Source organism: Oratosquilla oratoria, chromosome 43, assembly GCF_046742065.1.
Source record: "Oratosquilla oratoria isolate Oo_2021 chromosome 43, ASM4674206v1, whole genome shotgun sequence".
Taxonomy (NCBI): Eukaryota; Metazoa; Arthropoda; class Malacostraca; order Stomatopoda; family Squillidae; genus Oratosquilla; species Oratosquilla oratoria.
In genome coordinates this window covers 9,939,302-9,962,646 of record NC_134819.1, presented here as the reverse complement: position 1 = coordinate 9,962,646, position 23,345 = coordinate 9,939,302, and the positions used below count along the sequence as shown (strand labels likewise).

Genomic DNA, 23,345 nt, shown 5'->3' with positions numbered 1-23,345 from the left:
ACCATCAGGCCCTGGTGTTTTATTAACTTTTGAGTTTGTCTATACACCTTTTAATTTTTTCTTTTTATATATTTACCGTAGTGAGTAAGTTTACCCCAGACTTTTCACAGGTTTCAGTTTGGAATTCACTTTGAGGTGTTTCGTTTACGAATACCGAGCTAAAATAATTGTTTAAGATATTACACATTCCTTCATTTGAATATTCAAGTTGACCGTCAGCAGATAATAGTGGACCAATGTGATTCCTAACAACCTTTTTATCTCTAATGTAACTATAGAATTCTTTGGGATTTTCTTTGGATTTATCAGCGATGTTCATTTCGTATTGTCGTTTTCTTTTTCTTATTGTCTTTTTTAAATCTCTCTGTATTGATACATAACTTTCATAGTCATTAGATGCACCCAAGCACTTGTATTTCTTATAAGCCTGTCTCTTTTTAGCAATACTTTTTTCAGTTTCTTTGTCGAGCCACTTTGGGCGAGCCTGATTTGGGGGACGTCTGTCCTTAAAAGGAATGCAAGTTTGAATCATCTTAGTGAGCGTATTTTGAAATATTTCCCACATCTGATCTACAGGCCTTTCGTTTAATTTTGCCTCCCAATCTGTAAGCTGAAGCTCCTGACGTAGTCCTATGAACTGAGCTTTACTGAAATCAGGTATTTTAGAAACACAAGTATCTATTCTAAAATTGTTTAGGAGTTTGAATCTAACTAAGTTGTGATCGCTATTTGCAACAGATTCACCGACTTCTACATCAGTTACCATGCTTTCGCGGCTAGTGATCAATAAATCGAGTAAGTTTCCATATCTTGTGGGCTCTTTTACATGCTGAATTAAGTAATTGTCACCAAGAAAATCAATCAAGCGACTACCTAAATGGCCATGTTCAAGGGTCATCCAATCAATGTCAGTAAAATTGAAATCAACCATTATCAATAAATCCCGGTTGCAGAAACTAGACAGTTCTTGAAATAACAGTTTGTCGTCTGCTAATGATAATGTCTTTGGCCTATATATTACACCTATATTCATTTTTTGTCCATTTGTTTGGGTTAACTCAACCCACAAACTGTCATATGCATCCTGTTTCACTTTCTCTAAAACACAAGCATGAACATTGTTTTTAACGTACAATAGAACACCCCCACCTTTCTTGTGGTTTCTATCCTGATGAAAGTGCTTAAATCCCGCAATATTAAATTCGGCTTCGAACTCTGTACCATTTAACCATGTCTCAGTTATTCCTATCATATCGAGATTTTCGCTTTTGACATACGCCTGTATTTCTTGAAATTTGTTCCTAATACTACGAGCATTAAAGTACATAGTTTTAAGAAACTCGTGATTATTTCTTTTTGACACATTGAGTTTTAATATCATGTCTTATATTATCATTGTTTTTTATTTATGCCTTGCTCTATATTATTATTTGGTCCTTCATTGACATTCAATGCCTCATTAACATTTCTCCTATCAAAATTAACATTTCCCCCCATCACGGACATCTGGTCGATTATGGTCATCCAATCTATTTTGTACATTTTGTCCCCCAACGTCACCGTGATTCACGCCGGCCTCCCGTCGTTCAGTGACATTATGTCCGGCATCCCTTTCTAAAATTATATTTTGTCCTCCAGTGACATTATATCCTACCGTGATATTTTTTCCTCCACTATAATTACATCCCATCGTGATCTTTTGTCTTCCACTGTCATTACATCCTATCTTGATATTTTGGCCTTCATTGACCTTCTGTCCGGTATCTCTTCCTAAAATTATATTTTGTCCTTCACTGACATTATATCCTACCGTGATATTTTCTCCTCCATTATCATTACATCCTATCGTGATATTTTGTTCTCCACTATCATTATTTCCCATCGTGATCTTTTGTCCTCCACTGTCATTACATCCCATTGTGACATTTTATCCTACGACATTACATCCTAATGTGTCATTTCGTCCTCTAGTGACATTACATCCTATTATGATATTTTGGCCTTCATTGACATTCTGTCTGGTATCCCTTCCTAAAATTACATTTTGGCCTTCACTGACATTATATCCTAATGTGATATTTTCTCCTCCATTATCATCACATCCTATCGTGATATTTTGTTCTCCACTATCATTAACGACATTACATCCTAATGTGTCATTTCGTCCTCTAGTGACATTACATCCTATCATGATATTTTGGCCTTCATTGACATTCTGTCCGGTATCCCTTCCTAAAATTACATTTTGGCCTTCACTGACATTATATCCTAATGTGATATTTCCTCCTCCATTATCATCACATCCTATCATGATATTTTGTTCTCCACTATCATTACTTCCCATCGTGATCTTTTGTCCTCCACTGTTATTACATCCCATTGTGACATTTTGTCCTATGACATTATATCCTAATGTGACATTTCGTCCTCTAGCGACATTATATCCTAAAATTATAATGTCACATTCACCTCAAAGTATCTAAAGCTATCCACTTCCTCCAGTCTCTCCTATAATACTCGCTTCCAATTTGCTGCCATCCTCTCTCCTTGTACATCTTGCTTTTACCCACATTTATCTTCAACTCCCTTTCACACACACCTTCCCAAACTTCGTCATTAACTTTCATAATCCCTCCTCTGATCCTGCTACAAGCAGTGTCATCAGCAAACAACTTCTGGCTTATTTCCAATTCTTCTCCATTTTCTTTAACCCCTTTCATACAATGACTCCTACGTAGGCATCATGAGGCACAAGTGGGTACATGAGGATGCCAGTGTTGGTGTTTTCATTATTTTGTAGTTATAGCTGAGTGACACCCATATTCTGTAAACTGGCTTGATCATATTTTCTGTGATTATTAATATTCAGAGTGAAAGAATAAGTAATACAGTTGTAACTATATTAGATCTAACACGAGTATTGCAATGCATCATCAATTCATTGCACAGGTAGCTGATGCTACCCATAAGAATTTTACCTACATTGAAGAGGTTAACTATCTCCAATCCTGGGCATTTACCTGCCACATCACCCCTTCCATGTTTAAATTGAACAGCCATGGCAACATGACATCCCTGGCAAAGTCTCGCCTTTACTTCAAACCCCTCACTGTCCATTTCAAATTCTAACACAAGCTCTACTACTCTTATTAGAAATAAATTTATAAATTAGAAATATCATTTGTCTTTATTTAGTCAGGAACATTTGCAAAAATACTCAAATTTTGTGATGATTATAAAGATACTTCGCAATGCTTAAAGCCTTCTCTAAACAAATGAAGTAGAATAAAATCACATATCTATGACTTTGTTGATATTGTGTGCATATAATGAAAAAAAAATCAACCATTTAAATGAGTTAATAGATATATTTTTGATAAGCAAAAACGTAGAATTTTTTCCACTAGGTGAGGAAAACTGGGTCACCCACTTTTTTGTCAACCCTGACCCATACACCACCATTTCCTCCCATTTACCTTAGTTCCTCTTGGATGATGGGTCATCCCTGTATCTCAACCACTTTCCTGAGTCAGAATCAATGCAGCAAGCATTCCAGTATTCATAATTTAGTTAAAATTTCACCCACCCCAATCACAGGATCAGAAACCCTGTCTTACAATTCCACACATCAACTTCTTACTGACCTACTATAAATCATTTGTTTTCAGATATGCTCAACACTGACTGGAGATTGTGGGAAAAAAATTGTTGAGCAAAAACATTAATATCAAACAAATCTGACATTCTGTGACGTAAATTACCCTAATCAATCTATTCCCAACCCATGTCATGTTGAAAAGTTCACAAACAAGTCTTGTTTATTTCTGAAGGGCAACATTTTTCTAAGAAATTCTAAAAACAATATCACTACAAGTAGATTATAACTGTGACAAAGGGCAGCACACATACATCAAGTGGACACATGAAATTTGTATCATGAATACCATGAAGCTTCAGAATAACTTCCTTCAAGACCAATCAGTGAAGTTCCCATTAACATTATTAGCTCTGCTCATACTTCTAGTTAAGAAATCATGCAAATCATACTTAAACTGAAATCTTACTACTGGAGATCAAACAATTTCAACAATATGGCAAAACTGGTTAAAAAGATTGCACACAGCAAAACCTACATACATATACCAAGGCTTTTTCCCCCTTACATGGGAGGTAGCCAAAAAGGAAAAGGCATAAAATCATTTCCACCCATTCCATCCCTGAATACATCCCACACCCCTCCACCCTCCCCTTATCTTAGCACCTCCTGGATGACAGGTCATCCCTGCACCTTGTCCACTGCCCTAGGTCACAAGCAGTGTCACAAGACACAGCACATCCACAGCAAGGCCGCTTCATTAAATCGGCGACCCCCTTCTCTCCGTCCCCCCATTGCATAAAAGGAGAAGATGGGGAGAAATCCCTTCGGGCTGCGTCAAATTTTGCTCACACATACTACCTCACCCCCCCATCCACCTCATGCAATCACATCATCCATATACAACCATTCTCCATTCATCCCTGTCTTCTGTCCTCTCCCGTCCTTCCTCAACAGACATCCCCCTCTTCCCCAAAGCCCCCTTCACCCCATCCATCCACCTCATCCTAGGATGTCCCCTCATGTTCACTCCCTCCACACCTTTTACTAGTCTTTCTTCACTCATTCTTTCCATGTGTCCAAACCATCCTAATATTCTTTCATCAACCCTATCTCCCAGCTCGCTTTCCAGCCCTGTTCTCCTCCTCACCTCCTCATCTCTCACTCTATCCAGCCTAGTAACCCCCATCATACTTCTCAGACACCTCATCTCAAACACAAACACATTCTCTCTTCTTCTCTTATGTGCCATGTTTCTGCCCCATACAGTGTGTTGGCACAATCACTCCTTCATACAGTCTCCATCCATTCCCAAATGTCTATTCCTCATTACACTCTTTAATCCACCAAGGCATTTACTCTCTTCTCTCAATCTACATTCTACCTCCACCTTTTCCTGCCACATTTGCACCCAAGTATCTAAAACTATCCACTTCCTCCAGTCGCTCTCCCTTAATGCTCACTTCCAGTCTACTGCCACTTTCACCCCTCGTACATCTCATCACCTTACTTTTACCCACATTTATCTTTAGCTTTCTTCTATCACATACTCTCCCAAACTCTGCCACCAACTTCCTCAATCCCTCCTCCGATCCTGCCACAAGCGCAGCAAAACCTAACTATGAAATTAAGGTTGCCAGACAAGCGAGACCCAACCCAAAGGGCTCCTATCATCTCTACAGAACAAAAAATAAGGAAAGGATAGGCCCAATTCAAAACGACTAAAATGTCATGATAGAATCAAAGGAAAAAATCAGGGAGGCTTTTAACAAATTTTTCTCTCAGTGCTTACTAAGGAGAGGTTAGAATCTCGCGGGCAGCATTAGCTCCCAGATGTACGACGAGTCGTCATAATACTCGCATCATAAAAAATAGTCACCGCTTATATCGATCGTTCTTTCACCCGTGAATTTTGATAACCATAGAAAATGTGACAGTTTAGAGAGTATGTCATTACGCAGGAGCAACTACAATAAACATAATCAAGACGCCTATATGGCAGCCTCGCGTATTCACTTGCTCCTCATGCCGCCTATGTAGGCGGCACCGTATGGAAGGGGTTAAAGAGTGTAAATTTGAAATCTGTAACAAGTTAACAAATATTTAACAAGTCTGTAGATTGGGTTTGTGCCTATTGCTTGGAGGCAGGAAAATTTTCCAGTTTTCAAAAAGGGAGATGAATAGTCTATATGCAACTACATTGGACACCAAAGTAGGTCAGGAGACAACACTGAGCAAAAGGCGTCATGAGGAGCAAGTGGATTCACGACGCTGCCATATCGGCGTCTTGATTATATTTATTGTAGTCGCCCCTGTGTTTTTACATTCTCCCTAATCTGCTCTTAATCCCATTCTGTGGTTTTCAAAAGTCACGGGTGAAAGAGAGAACGATCGATATAAGCCGTGACTATATTTTATGATGCGAGTATTATTACGACACGTCGTACGGCTGGCATTGGCTGCTGCCCACGAGATTTAAGTCCCGTAGTGAAGTGGTTAACTAAACGTCACCTCGATGAGAGACTGTCCTATTTCACCACTGTCATTGCAGGTTCAAAGCTAAAACGAAACGGTCTGTAGTTTGTTTCAGTATTAAATAAAAAATGGTAAAGACGAATCATTTCCTCAAGATATAAAATGAATATTTTCTGTAAAAATCCCAAAATTTTTCTGTATATTTTACTTTCAATAAACTTTTTTTAGATCATATTTCCTACAAACTATTTAAGCTACAAAGTAATAAGGGACCAACGCAACACATGAGTCATATACCGGTACATGTAGTTCCGACATTTTCTTAGTTGTGTTCTGATTGATGCCTAAACTGACACTTAATTTGGTGACAAATCAACAGATTTCCCAGCGGTGGCTCTAGCCAATGAAAAATACTTCTCCATGTAACCTCGTTCACACGATACTAAGTAATTAATCGCCGTTATTTCATTGGTTTATTTTTACTAACATTAATTATCGTAGTCTATGCAAATATTTGGGATCCGTAAAACAGCACTGGTACCAACATCATGAACGTTGGCCATTTTAGCTCACCCGGAATATGCTAGATCAGGGCCGAGATTGACAGTTCTATTGCCAATCTAGCCTACACTAAACACCCTCTTGCGAGAGTTTGTTAAACTAAACGTCACTTCAGTAAAGACACTTATGAACCGAAACATAGTTTGTTGCTGCATGGCGATAAAAACTTATACACGGTGATAAAAACTTGTAAGATGAATTATTCCCTCAGGATAGTAAATTGCAATGTTTCTGTAAAAATCCGAAATTTTTCATGTACATTTTGTATTCAATAAACTTTTCATGGCTCAAATTTCCCACAAAACAATAGATCAACACAAGCAGAAGTCACATACATGCAGTTCACGAGCTTTAGCCACCAGTGACTTTTCCTGGCATGCGCGTTATACGTCGGTGCGCGCTATCTGTGTACTGAGATAACGAAGTGCATGGGTGCACATTATAACCCGATGCACATTTTAAGCCGGAAAATACGGTATGCAGGTTTTTAAAGAAACTTTGTTGTAGGTGACAAGAAGAATTTGCCTAATGAGGTGATTTGGCGAGATAAAATTGATTTTACCGGACCTTGTTTTATGCAATTGTCTGGTAGATAATTATAAAACAGTGACTTATGCACATTATCAGAGCTGGGCACGTTATTCAGTACATTCCGCCGGTGTAGTATGTGGCCTACAAAATTTTTCTTTGGTATAGTATGTGGGCAACCGGACTTTTATTTCGCTATGAACCATTGAAAATGCATTAACTTGGTACATGATATGTCCATCCAAACCAGAGCATATGTCTTTTCTTTGCAATAAAAAGTTAATTTGTACTGACCAGGAAAACCTGACCCTAAACTGGTCGAATATGAGCTAGACGCCGTTGGCATTCTGAGCATTCTATGATCATTTCCTGGCCATGTTGGTACTAGGTCTCGTACTTTACTATAACAATATGTTCATTTCGAATAAAAGAAAAATGAATTAAAAATTAAGAATTATCCATCCCAGTTTTAAATTACTTTAGGTCCCCCAAATTCCAACTGAATTAAAGATTAGAAAATTTCATTTTTGAATGCCCGTTCATATCACGCACATGACATATAAAGTAGAATGTCATGTGCATAAGTCACCTATAATCATCTGCCAGGCAATTGCATAAAACAAGGCCCGATAAAAACCACTTTATCTACCGCCAAATCGCCTCATTAGACAAATTTTTCTTCTCTCACCTGAACACAACGTATTTATTTTTTATCATATTTGGATCTCAAATGGAGAAAAAAAAAAGTAGAAAAATGACCAATTGCGTAAAAAAGGCACAATAAAAAAGACCAAAACAATGCTGCAAAATGGTTGGTATAAAACTGGCCAAACACCCTGTAACTCCATCAAGCACTTTAGTATGATGATGATGCCTATATAGGCATCATGAAGCACAAGTGAGTACACAAGGATGCTGTATTGGGATGGTTTGGACACATGGAAGGAATGAGTGAAGAAAGATCAGTAAGAGGTGTGGAAGGCAGAGGTGGAAGGAGTGAACACAAGGGGGCAATTGAAGACGAGATGGATGGATGGGGTAAAAGGGGCACAGAGAGGGGAACTTCTGTTGAGGAAGGACAGAAGAGGACAGAAGATAGGGGTGAACTGAGAATGGTTGTGTATGGATGATGCTGTGGTCCATGCAGGGGAGTGGGTGGAGGATGGAGGGTGAGGGAGTAGTGAAAAATAAATTGACAGCCTGAAGGGATTTCTCCCCGTCTTCTCCATTTCTGCATAAGGGGGGGGGGTCACCAATTTAATGAAGCGGCCTTGCTGTGGATGTGCTGTGTCTTGCAACACTGCTTCTGACCCAGGGCAGTGGGCAAGATGCAGGGATGTCACATCATCCAGAGCCAAGAAAAGAAGGAGGGAAGGGGTGGGATAGGTGTGGAGTATGTGGGGATGGAATGGGTGGGAGTTGTTATGCCTTTGTTTTTGACTACCTCCCTTGTAAGGGAGGATGAAAGGGATCTGGGGGTCATGGTGGATCAGCGGCTGCAATTCTCAAGCCATATTCAAGCACAGGTCAGCAAGGCCAAAAGAGTACTTGGAGCAATCAAACACACTTTTACGGCCATGGACAAAACTGCCTTCCTTCACCTGTACAAAAACCTAGTTTGCCCTCACCTGCAGTATGCCTTGGTAATTCGGTCCCCGAAGCTGAAAAGAGATAAGGATGCACTTGAAAGAGTACAGAGACAGACAACAAGATTGGTTACAGGACTGTCTCACTTATCCTATTCAGAGCAACTTGCTAGTAATCAACTCCCAACACTCCAGTTTAGAAGGCATAGAGCAGACCTTATATAATCTTTTAAAATTATGAAGAACATTGATCAGGTAGACTACAGGAGGGAATGCAACAGCTGTGGAAGAGCGATGTTCAAGCCAACACTTCGTACAGCAGTCACAACTTAAAGCTACAATTACAACACCAAACTATATACAGAAAAACCTTCCTACCTGCAAGAATTACAGAACCACGGTACAAGCTGAGCCAAGAAACCATTAGTGTAAAAACCGTAGAATCTTTTAAAAGTAAAATAGCAAAAGAATTGTCTACTAGAGAACACCTCTACAAGTACATCTTTTCATGCCGACTTCTTGATGCTTAGGGGCTGCAACTTGCACACTAGCACCACTACAGCATCCAACCTTAGTATGTGGTCATTACCCTTTGGGGTACCTAATGGCCAATAATAAAAGTAATTACTAAAGGTAATTACTATGTATGGAATGGTTAGGTTAAGTCAGGTTATACAAGGTATTGGGGTATTTGTGAAAATTCCTTTCTCCCTATCACAGCAATTTGTACATTATTTTTAACATATTACAATTCCAACAACTTTTGACTCACAGTAGATATCCTGGATGAGGCATTTATTTGGCCTATACATCCAGCTCAAAACTCTCTGCTACTTTCGTGGCAGCAATAAAGTACTTCCCGCAAATTAATATTAAGGGATATTGAAAAAAATCATTCCTACAACCTTCCAGCTACCTGCCTGGGAAATGCCATTTCTAATGGCAGCATGCATTGGGCCATCTAAGAGTCTGTTTAGGAAATAACCCTGAATATAATATGTACAGTGCTCGACAAAAGTTCGCGGCGCCTCAGCGAATCTAAACAAAAATGCACAAAAATGTAATTAATCATTTATTTATTGGATTTTTACTCGCCTAATACTTGGTTGGGAGTCCTTTGCGCTTTAACACAGCCTCAAGACGACGTGGAAGTGAAGCAGCTAGGTTGTGGAGGGTTGTTGGCTCCAAATTATCCCAGATTTCCTGAATGGCTGCCTCGAGCTTGGGTATAGAGCTGACGTCTTTGCCTTGTAACCTCTTCTTTATAATGTGCCACAAATTTTCAATTGGGTTAAAATCAGGGCTATTACCTGGCCAGTCCTTTATAAAGTTCACTTCACAGTCGTTGAGCCAAGTAGTGATGGATTTAGCAGTGTGGCAGGGGGCACCGTCCTGCTGAAAAACTGTGGCACCTGTTTTTTCAAATGATTCAGGTAAATTTTCACACAGAAGCTCCAAGTACACGTTTTGGTTCACTTTTAAGTTCTTGGGTAACACTACTAATGACCCCAAGCCCTTGCCGCTGAAACAGCCCCACACCATTAAAGTATCAGGGAATTTGACAGTACCCTTGACGTACCGAGGGTCAAGCGGGTCACTTCCATGTCGCCGGTACACCTTTGCACCACGGTTACAGGTGACACTGAAGGTGGCCTCGTCAGACCACAAAACGTCAAGCCAGTCGTCCTCAGTCCAGTGAGAGTATTTCTTGGCAAATTCAATCCTTCTGGCTTTCTGCTTCTTGGTGACAAGTGGCTTAGCAACAGGCTGGTGACTCACGTACCCAAGCTCATGCACCCTTCGTGACACTGTCCTCACAGACACCTCACCAAACACCCCAGGGTTCTGTTCCTTCACTACCCTTGCTGTCTTACGAGGAGATACCTCTAGAGTGTAAACAGAACCCTGGGGTGTTTGGTGAGGTGTCTGTGAGGACAGTGTCACGAAGGGTGCATGAGCTTGGGTACGTGAGTCACCAGCCTGTTGCTAAGCCACTTGTCACCAAGAAGCAGAAAGCCAGAAGGATTGAATTTGCCAAGAAATACTCTCACTGGACTGAGGACGACTGGCTTGACGTTTTGTGGTCTGACGAGGCCACCTTCAGTGTCACCTGTAACCGTGGTGCAAAGGTGTACCGGCGACATGGAAGTGACCCGCTTGACCCTCGGTACGTCAAGGGTACTGTCAAATTCCCTGATACTTTAATGGTGTGGGGCTGTTTCAGCGGCAAGGGCTTGGGGTCATTAGTAGTGTTACCCAAGAACTTAAAAGTGAACCAAAACGTGTACTTGGAGCTTCTGTGTGAAAATTTACCTGAATCATTTGAAAAAACAGGTGCCACAGTTTTTCAGCAGGACGGTGCCCCCTGCCACACTGCTAAATCCATCACTACTTGGCTCAACGACTGTGAAGTGAACTTTATAAAGGACTGGCCAGGTAATAGCCCTGATTTTAACCCAATTGAAAATTTGTGGCACATTATAAAGAAGAGGTTACAAGGCAAAGACGTCAGCTCTATACCCAAGCTCGAGGCAGCCATTCAGGAAATCTGGGATAATTTGGAGCCAACAACCCTCCACAACCTAGCTGCTTCACTTCCACGTCGTCTTGAGGCAGTGTTAAAGCGCAAAGGACTCCCAACCAAGTATTAGGCGAGTAAAAATCCAATAAATGATTAATTACATTTTTGTGCATTTTTGTTTAGATTCGCTGAGGCGCCGCGAACTTTTGTCGAGCACTGTAGGCTAGCTTAGGTAGGGTCAAATTTCCTTGAATAAAATTAATCTAATATGAGAAATTCTAGCATGCAGCATTGGATGCCTAATGTAAAAGGATTCGATGATGCATCACAATACTTGGTGTTATAAAAGTCACTACTGATTTAATCATTCTTTCACTGAGTAATAATAAAGGGTCACCAGAAGAATTATCATCCCAGAACATCCCCCTGAAGAATCACCACCCCAGGACAGCCCACCTGAAGAACAGTCACACCAACCAACAATACCTGAAGAATCATCACCCCAGGACAGCCACCCTGAAGAACAGTCACCCCAACCAACAATACTTGAAGAACAGTCACCCCCAACCAACAATACCTGAAGAATCACCATCTCAGTTGAGTTAGGTTAAACTTGGTCATGTTAGGTTTGGTTTTGTTAAGTTAGGCTCTTAGGTTAGGTTAGGATTAGTCACCCCAGGATAGCCCACCTGAAGAATTATCACCCAGTCCATAATAAACACAGAAAACACAATTAAGCCAGTTCACACAATTCTGGGGTCACCCAACTACATCTACAAAATATAATCAAAACACCAATATGGCCATCCTTGTATACACTCATGCCTCATGATGCCTACGTAGGTGACCATATGGAAAAGGTTAGGAATGGGGAGAAAACAAGAAAAAAAAAGTTGAGCACACCTACATGATATAGAAATAGAAAATTAATTATCAATTTTGTAAATTATTATATATACATACACCAAGGCTTTTTCCCCCTTACAAGGGAGGTAGCCAAAAAGAAAAAGGCATAAAATCATTCCCACCCATTCCATCCCTAAATACACTCCACTCCCCTCCACCCTCCCTCCCATCTTAGCCTCTCCTGGATGATGGGTCATCCCTGCACCTTGTCCACAGCCCTGGGCAGAGGCAGTGTCACAAGGCACTTATTATTAAATTATAATAGATCGACGTAATATGCTATTTTCTTGGCGGAAATAGATATGGTACCAAAAAAGCTGCTAAAACATTTTTTAACAAAGTCGCAACAGTCAAATGATACGCCATGTTTGTTTTCATAGGTGCTGAGGTCGAAGAAATGAAAGGATGATAAATTAGTCTATTCTAACCTAACCAATGTAACCTAACATTTGGAAATTCAGTACATCAAATTCTAAAGACCATCCAGGTCGTCATCACGGATGCTGACGGCCTGATTATTACTATACCTCAGGTAATTAACAGACTAAGGCAGAACCCCGTGTTCTCTCAAAGTCCAAGGAAGCCCTATTGTCTTTGTTACAGTGCTTATTAACCACTTCCATACGGTGACGTCTACGTAGGCGTCATGAGGAGCAAATGGGTACGCGATGATGCCGACATTGGCATCTCGATTATATTTATTGTAGTCGTACCTACATAACCTCCATTCTCTCTAAACTGGCTTCATATTTTCTATGGTTATTCATCATATTTTCTATGGTTATCAAAATTCACGGGTGAAAGAACGAATGATTGAGCACCAACTTTATTTTTTATAATGCTTTATAACTAGGCCTATACTCTCAACAAAGAAGAGATACTGGGCCATGTATATGTGGAAAATACTGGAGAAACAGGTACCTGACCCTACTACATTGTCTTTACTAGGAATACACAATAGCAGAAATGGTCGCATGTGTGAAAAGAAAACACTGCCTACATCTGCCACAGACAGAATCAGGACCCTATTGGCCTCCAGCTTCACATACAATGGTCCCAGAATCTTCAATAGCCTACCAAAACATACAAGAGAGATAAAAAAAACTGCCCAGTCACAAACTTTAAACAACACCTAGATAAATATCTATAGCCACTGGCAGACGAGCCTCCCGTACCGGGATATACAGCTCATTGCAGGGCAGCCTCAAATTCCATTCCAGACCAGATCAACCTACAAAAAGAAGATTCTCGGACTGGAAGTAGCGGTGGACCACTACAGCTATGAGGAAGACGCTCTGAATTCTACTAAGTAAACTAAGTAAATGCAATTATTATGACCCAACATTGCACGTCGGGCAGCCAATGCTGCCAGACGTGCGATGTGCCCCGGAGTGAAGCGTTTAACATCACCTGGAGTTGGAGACCACCCGGTCCACAATGTAAAAGCCATCGTCTGATAGTGATTGGAATCGCACATTACATTCATGTATTATAATTTACAAAATTAATATTTAATTTCTTAATGCTATATCATGTGTGCAAAACTAAAATAATACCCAGTATTTTCTAATATCAATGTAATACAGAAATCAAAAACAGAAACAGTTTCTAAAATCTATAAAAAGTTGCGTAGACCCCTTTTGACGCCATCTTTGTTTTGATAAATTCGGAGGTCAGAAACGACAACAGCCTGATGACCTCTAAAATTACAGGCACCACATTACTAAAAGCAGATTAGGCTAGGTTACATGGGCAGGTTTGGGTGGGTGGGTGGGTACGTTACATCAGAATATACAAATTTAGCATACTTTAATTTCTTCGATCTCTGCCTCTACCAAAACAACCATGGCATCTAAAGTAGTCAAAGTGGCTACATTCATTTATAAATAGCTTTCAGCAACTGTTTACTATTGATTTGTCAAGAATAACGTATGTTACATTGATGCATTATAATTTACAAACTTATTCAATTTATTACTATATTGCATGGGTGTGCACTTCTATGAGCGCTGAAACTATCAGTTGTTCTTATTACTATATTGCATAGGTATGCACTTCCATGAGCGCTGAAACTATCAGTTGTTTTAAAAAACGGTTAGACAACTTTTTGGATGGGGATGACAGGTGGTAATGGATATGGAGCTGCCTAGTCACCTAGTGTATGCCTTACGGTCTCTTGCAGTCTCCTTTATTCTTCTGTTCAAAAAATTTACCATTAAGACTAAGTCATGTTACTTTGCATGTGTAACAGGTAGGACTGAAAATATTTCCATGTAAATCAATATTATATGAATATATACTTACAACTTAAGTACATGACTTTAGCTGCACTCTTGGATGTAAATTAATATACCACATTTAGGATTAACCACTACTTTATTATGACCAATACCAACTAATCTCGTGTTTTGTAGGTCCCTTCTAGTATTGCCTCAGTTATGCCCCCCAAAAATTAACAGAGCATTGTGTCTAAACTTAACCAAAATCAAATGTGTAAACAGATTTAGAGCTCTACTCCAAAATAGCATTTTTAAGTATTCAAACTAACTCGCCTTGGCGTGCAGTCTTAGTTTGTTTATATTCACAATCCAATGCTTAGTAGTCTTCTTTAAATTCTGAAGCTAGATTTTTTGGCATAGCCATAGCAACACATCTACTAAACATACTTGTCCCTTGTCTGCAACTATGTATTACCACAGATTTCCTACATCCATAACAATCGTCCAATGTTTAGGTCCCCAAAGTTTCCAGGATGGCTACTTTTAAAATAGTTACCATTATGTTTCACACACAACTGTGAAACCATACTGATACTCATACCGAAACTTAAAAGAAATAATCAACAATTCAGTTTACAACTATATAAATATCTTATTCCGCCTTCTTCAGCGGCAGGTGGCCATTCCCTTTGTGGCAAATACACTCTAAAACCATAGTTCCCTCAAAACTCAATTACAACCAGTTGTTGTTCAACAGCTAATTTTAGCAATGCAATGCAATATCTTCTGGAAACTAGTAGTACACAAAGACATACCTTCTGCTGCTTCAGCTTCCAGTGCCTCGCGCAATCTTTCAACAAGCACCGGCTTGTTTCCTTTACTGTCTAAATTTCTAGCTTGTAGCTCTGCTCTCAGTTCTGCTACATTTAAATTGCTTGGATCCATAATTTCACTCATTGTTATGATTGTAGCTATATCTTAATTGCACTGTTATATTTCCCCTCACGTCCACCAACAATACCTATGTATGATACAACGCGTCTTCCCGCGTCTTTCCTCCTCACTGTATACTCAATATGGCGTCGATCGGACGCCGAAGCTGAATGAAACAAACACTGTGATTGGCCCATGGATCTTGTGACGCTCATTCTTTGGAATACTATTGGTCACCAGCCAAAAGCTTCCAGAAAGAACAGTTCTCATTGTACATCAGTATTTTATATGAACCAATAAGAAACTAGCTGTTTACAACTGTCATCTACGTCAAAGAATTTCATCGTATATAAATTATCATAAAGCAATGGCAAATTCTGTCGATATAATTATCCACAGAATTAATATACAAATATTCATACGTTATAAATTATATCAAAAGTTCCTTTAGGTCTACGTGTCTACTTACCCATAATTATAGTTTTACAACCCATATACTTCACCTAACTATAGTCCGGCCGGAAACTAAAACTAATAAATTCATTGATTTTAATTTATGGTTTATAAAATATTATTACGTACGCATACCCAAGGTTTTCTCCTTTGTAAGCGGGATGGCTTAGACTAAACTCTCACTGCATCCATCTAAAAACGGATTCGTTGTCCGTCCCATTTTGATCCTCATGGATGGAAGATTACTCAGCTCACTGCTACATTTCCCGGGTTAAAGGTAATGCAATTATCTTAGCAACAGTCATTAGTTACCCGGTGAGTACTGAGATAGGTTGTCAAGATTTCGGCACAGATATTCAAGAAGCTGGTCTGATTCCGAGGTGTGATTTATCACATGGTGATACATGCCTATCTTGTCCATTAGGAAAAACTAAAGTCGTATAGTCCTGGGTCCTTCTTCTAATTGACCAGGCACCTTTTGAAAGTTTCAATGTTTGGGCTGGAAACAGTATCGCTTGAGAACTCGTTCATATATCTGATAGATCTGGTCTTCGGATTCCTGGTGCCCTATATGCATTTTTACTTGTTCAGGTGTCCACTGGTTGTGACTGTATGGGAAGGTTGCTGTATCACGCTGTCGCAGTGATACAGCCTTGGTATATGTATGTATGTATCAATGTGGTGCGTGGGTTTGAAATAGGGGTGTGCCGAATCGGCATCGGCAAGAATCGGCACTTTTTTTTTTGTGAATCGGTATCGGCGAGAATCGGCCCTTTTTTAAGAAAGGGATTCGGCATCGGCAATATTTTGCCGATGCCGATGCCAGTTCAGTAATTCACCTATTATTCATTGTCCTGGTGATTGTTTAGGGCCACGCAGCATATCATGTGCTATATTAGATATCACTACCAAATAATCATTGCTTTATTTTATCTTCACATAGCATCACAACTGTAGAGAATGAGGTGGCTACGAATATGCTGTGGTAGTGGTAAACCTACACTGCCGTCTAGTACCATTATACACGTTTCGATAATGTTATGCAGAGGTGATAACATATGCAGACACGAGAACGTACAACCGGAGAAACTTTTAAGATTATAATAGCGGCACAAGTCGGAGTAAATGTTAGAGCAAATTATATTATTTTTTAATCTTATCTTTGTATTTGTTATATAAAATTAAACTATTTTCTCAAACAGCTAAGTTTCTGCAACAGAAATTAAGCGAGAGTAATATGGGAGTAAATCGTCCGGGCGTGAGTGGACGCAAACGGATTTACTCCTACTTACTCCGCAGCACTTTATAGCCAAAAGAACGAATCGTTTATAAAGTTTTGTGTGTGTGTGTATTTTGACAAGTAAACACATAACAATACATCTTTATGCTTTTGGTTTAATAATTCTCTGTTATTCCAAAATGAAAATAAAAAATGTAAGTAGACTTTAGAGGCTTAATAATCGCTAAATTAAAAAAATCTGACATCTTTATCAATAGTATCACATGTATTTTATTAGCGTTTTTAAATTTTATATTAAGGTTTTTGTCTAATAAGAATTTGTCGTTCATCAACAGCAACATAATAAAAAGTATCATTTAAAATTTTGTTTTATGCATTTATGTATTGTTTTACTGATTATGTACTACTGGCTTTTTCATGTACCCAGTGTCCACGTTTTACACACACACACACACCTCAGACCTACCCAGAGATCGGCAAATAATGAGCTCTGAGCTCACTGCCGTAGGGTGGTGTCTGGCTGTCTCGACAGAGACTGCAGCAGATCCCAGGTGAATACACACACACACACTTTGATAGCTATTTACAGAATCATAAAGGCATAGAAATTATTGATAGAGAGAATCTGATAAAATGGGATGATAGAAATACAAGAGGACACGGAAAGAAAATCAAGAAAGACAGCTATAGAAGAGATCTGAAAAAGACCAGCTTTCCTCACAGAGTAATAGACAGTTGGAACAAGTTAGATGAGAAAGTAGTGTGTGCAAAATCAATACATGAATTCAAAAATAGTTTAGATAAAATGAGATACGAAGACGGGACGCCACGAGCATAGCTCCCCTTCCCGTAAAATACAACTAGGTAAATACACACACTTGATCTGCCGTCTCGGATCCCCGTCCCACTGGACCCTGACCAGGCCTCTGGATATGCGTCGTGTGAATACTGATATGCAGCTGTCTTCGCACGTTAAATCTTCTCACACACAGGGACTCTAACGGATCATACATCTCTCTCCCCATTTCCATTTCACCTACATCTCTTGCTCATTTTCTTATTTTACAAGTCCTCCGGCGATCAGTTTCACGGCGACGGAAGCAGGCCTGTGCAGCTGGAGGCTTCTAGCCGTGACCTGGCACGGAGGCGGCAGCCACAAGATGGTCGTCTGTGCACCTGGACGAGGTGGGGGTGCCTCTCGGCAGCTATGGCTGTGACTGAGCAGTCCTTTTTAGGATCCACTCTGCTCACCCTGCACTGGGAAGGGGCTAGAAAAGGTGCCCTAAACATACTCCGCCTCAACCTTCCTGTCTGGGCCAACCGCAGCCAGAAGGAGCACCACCCTTTGCGGTCGAAGAATTCAATCTGAAGTTCGGTTCCTGGAATGTCAGGACCCTTGACGACAACTCAAACTCTGACAGACCTGAGCGACGGACAGCAATCGTTGCCCGTGAGCTCAGCAAAGCATTGATATAGCTGCCCTAAGTGAGACCCGTATAGCTGACGAGGGACAGCTGAGAGAGACTGGTAGTGGATACACCTTCTACTGGAAAGGTAAGCCAGCCACTGAACCACGCATTTATGGAGTCGGCTTTGCTATAAAAAAAAACACATCATCAACCTACTGTGCGAGTACCCAGTGGGCATCAACGAACGGTTGATCCAACTTCGTCTAAAACTGGCCAACAACCAACACGTCACTGTACTCAGTGCCTACGCTCCTACTCTGGACGCCGAGGATGCCGTTAAAGAGACCTTCTATTCTTGTCTCGATGAAACCATCCGTAACATAAAAAGGGAGGATAAACTGGTTCTTCTTGGCGACTTCAACGCCAGAGTTGGCAGGGAGTACGACCTCTGGAACGGTGTCATTGGTAGACATGGAGTAGGCAGCACTAACGCCAATAGTCACCTTCTCCTCACCACCTGCGCGGATCACAACCTTGTGATCACAAACGCCATCTTCAGGCAAAAAACACGATTCAAAACTACTTGGCGTCACCCTCGTTCTGGTCACTGGCACCTTTTGGATTATGTCATCGTCCGTGCTCGTGATATCGCGGATGTCCGCATTACTCGCTCGATGATCGATGCTGATGATTGCTGGACTGACCATCGGCTCATTCGCTCAATCATGTCATTCAAACTTCCACCAAGGCATACACAGCGCAGCAAACAACACCACAGAAAGCTGAATTTGTCTCTCTTGAACAACGAAAAAGTTGCTAAGGAATTCCAATACAATCTTGAAGAGAAACTATCATCCCCAAACGCGTCCAACAACATACATGAATCCTGTACCAACATGGAAACTAACATCCTAAATATCTCCGAAGCTACGCTGGGCTACTTAACAAGGAAAAACCAAGATTGGTTTGATGAGAACGACCAAGAGATTGCCGCACTCATTGAGAGGAAACGCCTAGCTATGAAGAAGTGGAAGATGGACACCAACTCCATCCACAAAAAGCTTCAACTTAAGGAAGCTAAATTTGCCGTCCAATCAAGAACAAGATCTATGAAGAACGACTGGTTCACACGCAAGGCCCAAGAACTCCAGTCTTTTGCCGACACACACAACACCCACGAGTTCTTTAAAGCTGCGAAGACAATGTATGGCCCTTCAACCGTAGGTCCAGTGCCACTTCGTACAAAAGACGGCTTCACACTACACAAGGACAAAACCAAAATCAAGACGCGCTGGGAGGAGTACTTCAGTGAGCTCTTTAACAACGACAGCCCAGTGGATGAAACCATCTTCGGCGAGATCCCACAGCACCCCATCCATCACGACCTTGCTGATGCGCCGCAGTTGCCTGAAGTTGTGAAATCCATCAAACAGTTGAAGTACCACAAATCTGCCGGTCCTGACGGCATTCCAGCTGAAATATATAAATGTGGTGGTACCTCAATGGCAAATCGAGTTCTCCAGTTATTCACCACCATCTGGACGGAAGAACAACTACCTAATGAATGGAGAGATGCCACTATCGTCACTATCTTCAAGAAAGGCGATAGATCAGACTGCGGTAATTACCGCGGCATCTCACTTCTCGCTGTTATTGGTAAAATCTTTACCAGGATCTTACTGAATCGCCTTATTCCTATTGCTGAAGCGGTTCTACCTGAGTCACAATGTGGCTTCAGATCAAATAGAGGCACTGTCGACATGATCTTCACAGCCCGGCAGCTGCAAGAGAAGGCTCGTGAACAGTATCAGCCACTCTACATGACGTTTTTTGATCTAACGAAGGCTTTCGACTCCGTCAATCGCAGCGCTCTCTGGAAGATCCTGTCCCATTTTGGATGCCCTGACAAATGCATTAACATAGTGAGACTTTTTTCACGATAATATGCAAGCCACCATCCTTTGCAATGGTGATATGATGGACCCTATATAAGTCCATACTGGAGTGAAGCAGGGATGTGTCATTGCACCTACTCTCTTCTCTCTTTTTCTGGCTGCTATCCTCCACATTATTGAGGACGACTTACCTTTAGGTGTGCAACTGACGTACCGTACCGATGGCAAACTATTCAACATCAACCGCCTGAAAGCAACCACGAAAACCACCACCACCTCCGTTGTAGAACTACAGTACGCAGACGACACCTCTGTCAACTCCTGTACCGAAGAAGATCTCCAAATTATAGTGAATGCCTTCACTAGGGCCTACAATAGACTCGGTCTGAAGCTGAATGCGAGCAAGACCAAAGTCCTCTACCAGCCTCCACCTAATACTACTCCCTCACCACCCTCCATCACTGCAAACGGTGTACTTCTAGAGAATGTTGATTGTTTCTCTTACCTTGGCAGCTTCCTGTCACAAACGGCAAACATTGACGCTGAAGTGCAACACCGTATCTCCAGTGCTAGTGTAGCTTTTGGGCGACTTAGGCAAAGAGTGTTCGATGATCACAACATTCGTAAGACAACTAAGATCGCTGTCTACAAAGCCGTCGTGATCCCAACCCTCCTGTATGGCGCAGAAACGTGGGTACCATATGCACGTCACATCAAGGCTCAGGAGAAATTTCACCAGAGATGCCTTCGTAGACTACTCGGAATCTCCTGGCATGATAGGCGCACCAACACCAGCGTCCTGAAAGAGGCCCACTCCCAAAGCATAGAAGCCGCGATAACCCACCATATGCTTCGTTGGGCTGGCCATGTTAACAGGATGCCGGACGATCGTCTCCCTAAACAAGTTCTCTACGCTCAAATGACCCACGGCAAACGATCTCGTGGAGGCCAGAGGAAAAGGTACAAAGATGTTATCAAACGCTGCCTGGACCACTGTAACATCAACACTGACTCCTGGGAAGAAGCTAGCCGTGATCGCCCCAAATGGAGAACTACAATCGCCAATGGAGTTCAGCGTCTAGAAGCCAGGAGAACGGCAAAACTGGAAGAGAAGAGAACACGCCGTAAAGAACGCTCAGAACAGCGGACAACAACAAACCAACCTTATACTCATCACCATATCTGCCCTCACTGTCACCGTGTGTGTAGGTCACGTATTGGCCTCATCAGCCACCTGCGCACACATCAGTCATAATCTCACTTTGTGATGTTAGTTCGTGTAGAGAATCATACTCAGCAATGAGTGATCCCATGAATGAATGAGATATAATACAAGAGAGAGATAGTTGGGCAGACTCTGCCTTTCTGGACCTACAAAAGGCATTTGATAATGTACAACACAAGAAACTAATAAGGAAGATAAAGTCAATAGGTGGCATCAGAGGAAAATTATTGGAATGAATGAAAGACTTCCTGACTGGGAGGAAAATGAGAGTAGTAATTAGAGACAAATTCTCAAACTGGGAAGAAGTGATAAGTGGTGTCCTGCAGGGATCAGTACTGGCCCCGATCATGTTTGCCATATACATAAATGACATGGATGAAGGAGTAGAGTGTTACATGAACTTTCTTTGCAGACGACGCAAAAATACCAAAGAAAGTAAGAACGGAGGAGGATTGCAACTCGTTACAACAAGACTTGGACAAGATCTGGAAATGGACTCAAAAGTGGGAAGTGAAATTCAATATCAAGAAATGTAGTATAATGGAATTTGGAAAAAATAAAAACAGAATATCGAGAGATTATAAAATTGGTGAAGAGGTCAAAAAGGTAATCCTGGAAAAAGACCTTGGAGTGATGATCAGCAAAGACATGACACCGGACAAGCATAGTAATAAAATAGTTGGAGAGACCTACAATTTATTGAGGTCAACAAAAGTGGCATTTGTCTATTTGGACGAGGAAATTATAACAAAAATAACTACGCTAATAAGACCAAAACTCGAGTACACAGCAACACTATGGACACCCAATACCAAAAAGAACAATAAAAAAATAGAAATAATACAAAGAGCATCATCAAAACTGGCACCAACTCTTTCCAAAATGACATATGAACAAAGACTGTCCAAATTAGAACTACTAACTCTGGAACAAAGAAGGGAAAGAGGAGACCTACTATCTATAGAATTATGAAAGGAATGGAAATCTTAGATAAGAATTATTTATTGAAATGGTGATGATGATATGTTTTAACGTCACACACTCCCTCCTATCGGGAGGCTAGGACGGTGCCCCTCACAGAGGGCTTTCGTAGCGTGGAATTTAGTAAACCATGCTCTTGGTTCAACTTCGCAGGTGGCAGGATTCGAACAGCCCTCACGTCGACCTTCGCCGCAAGTAACGACGCCCCAACCCGCTCAGCCAGCGAAATAGGACAATAGAAAAACAAGAGGACACGAAAAGAAAATCAAATAAGATTACAGAAGAGACCTAAAAAATAGCTTCCCACACAGAGTAATAGATACCTGGGACAAATTAAACTAAGAAACAGTGTGTGCAAACACTATTCAAGATTTTAAGAAAAAAAAATGATGCTGAGAGATACAAGGACGGGTTACCACGAGCATAGCTCCCTTCCCGTATAATACAACTAGGTAAATACACACACACACACATGCAACAAATCTCCTACGTGTTCCCGACTATCAGAAGATTCCCCTACCAGAAGTTACTATGCATCAGTCTCTCCTCAAACAACTCATTTGTTCCCGAGACTTGAAGATAGGACCATACGACTTTCCTTTGGTGCGACTTCTAGCAACCGGAATCAAGATTCATCTACACCATAATCAAGACTTCATTTCGCCCACCTGTTCTTACGTGCTGGATACAAGCACATACCTAGCTACTCTACCTGGTAATTTTTTATATACCCATTTATGATTCATGAAACATACATATGTTTAATATTGTTATGATTAATGTATATTGCTATTTTGTATTCCTTGCCCATTTGTGTT

At 40.9% G+C, this 23,345-nt stretch overlaps 1 protein-coding gene across 4 annotated transcripts in view; it reads right to left on the bottom strand.

Annotated features, from left to right (window-relative positions):
• Positions 1–15,510, bottom strand: part of LOC143022127 (uncharacterized) — a 116,761-nt gene extending 101,251 nt beyond the window's left edge. Inside the window, exons 1-2 of one of the 4 annotated variants that reach the window (XM_076180145.1) lie at positions 15,207–15,508; positions 8,788–8,820 (exon numbers count right to left, since the gene is read on the bottom strand). In XM_076180145.1, coding sequence (XP_076036260.1) covers positions 8,788–8,820; positions 15,207–15,348 — 175 coding nt within the window. In that variant the 5' untranslated portion in view covers positions 15,349–15,508. Of the gene's footprint in view, positions 1–8,787; positions 8,821–15,206 lie in introns of all 4 variants that reach the window. The other 3 variants (XM_076180149.1, XM_076180148.1, XM_076180146.1) reach the window with 3 other exon arrangements.
• Between the last annotated feature and the right edge of the window lie 7,835 nt (positions 15,511–23,345).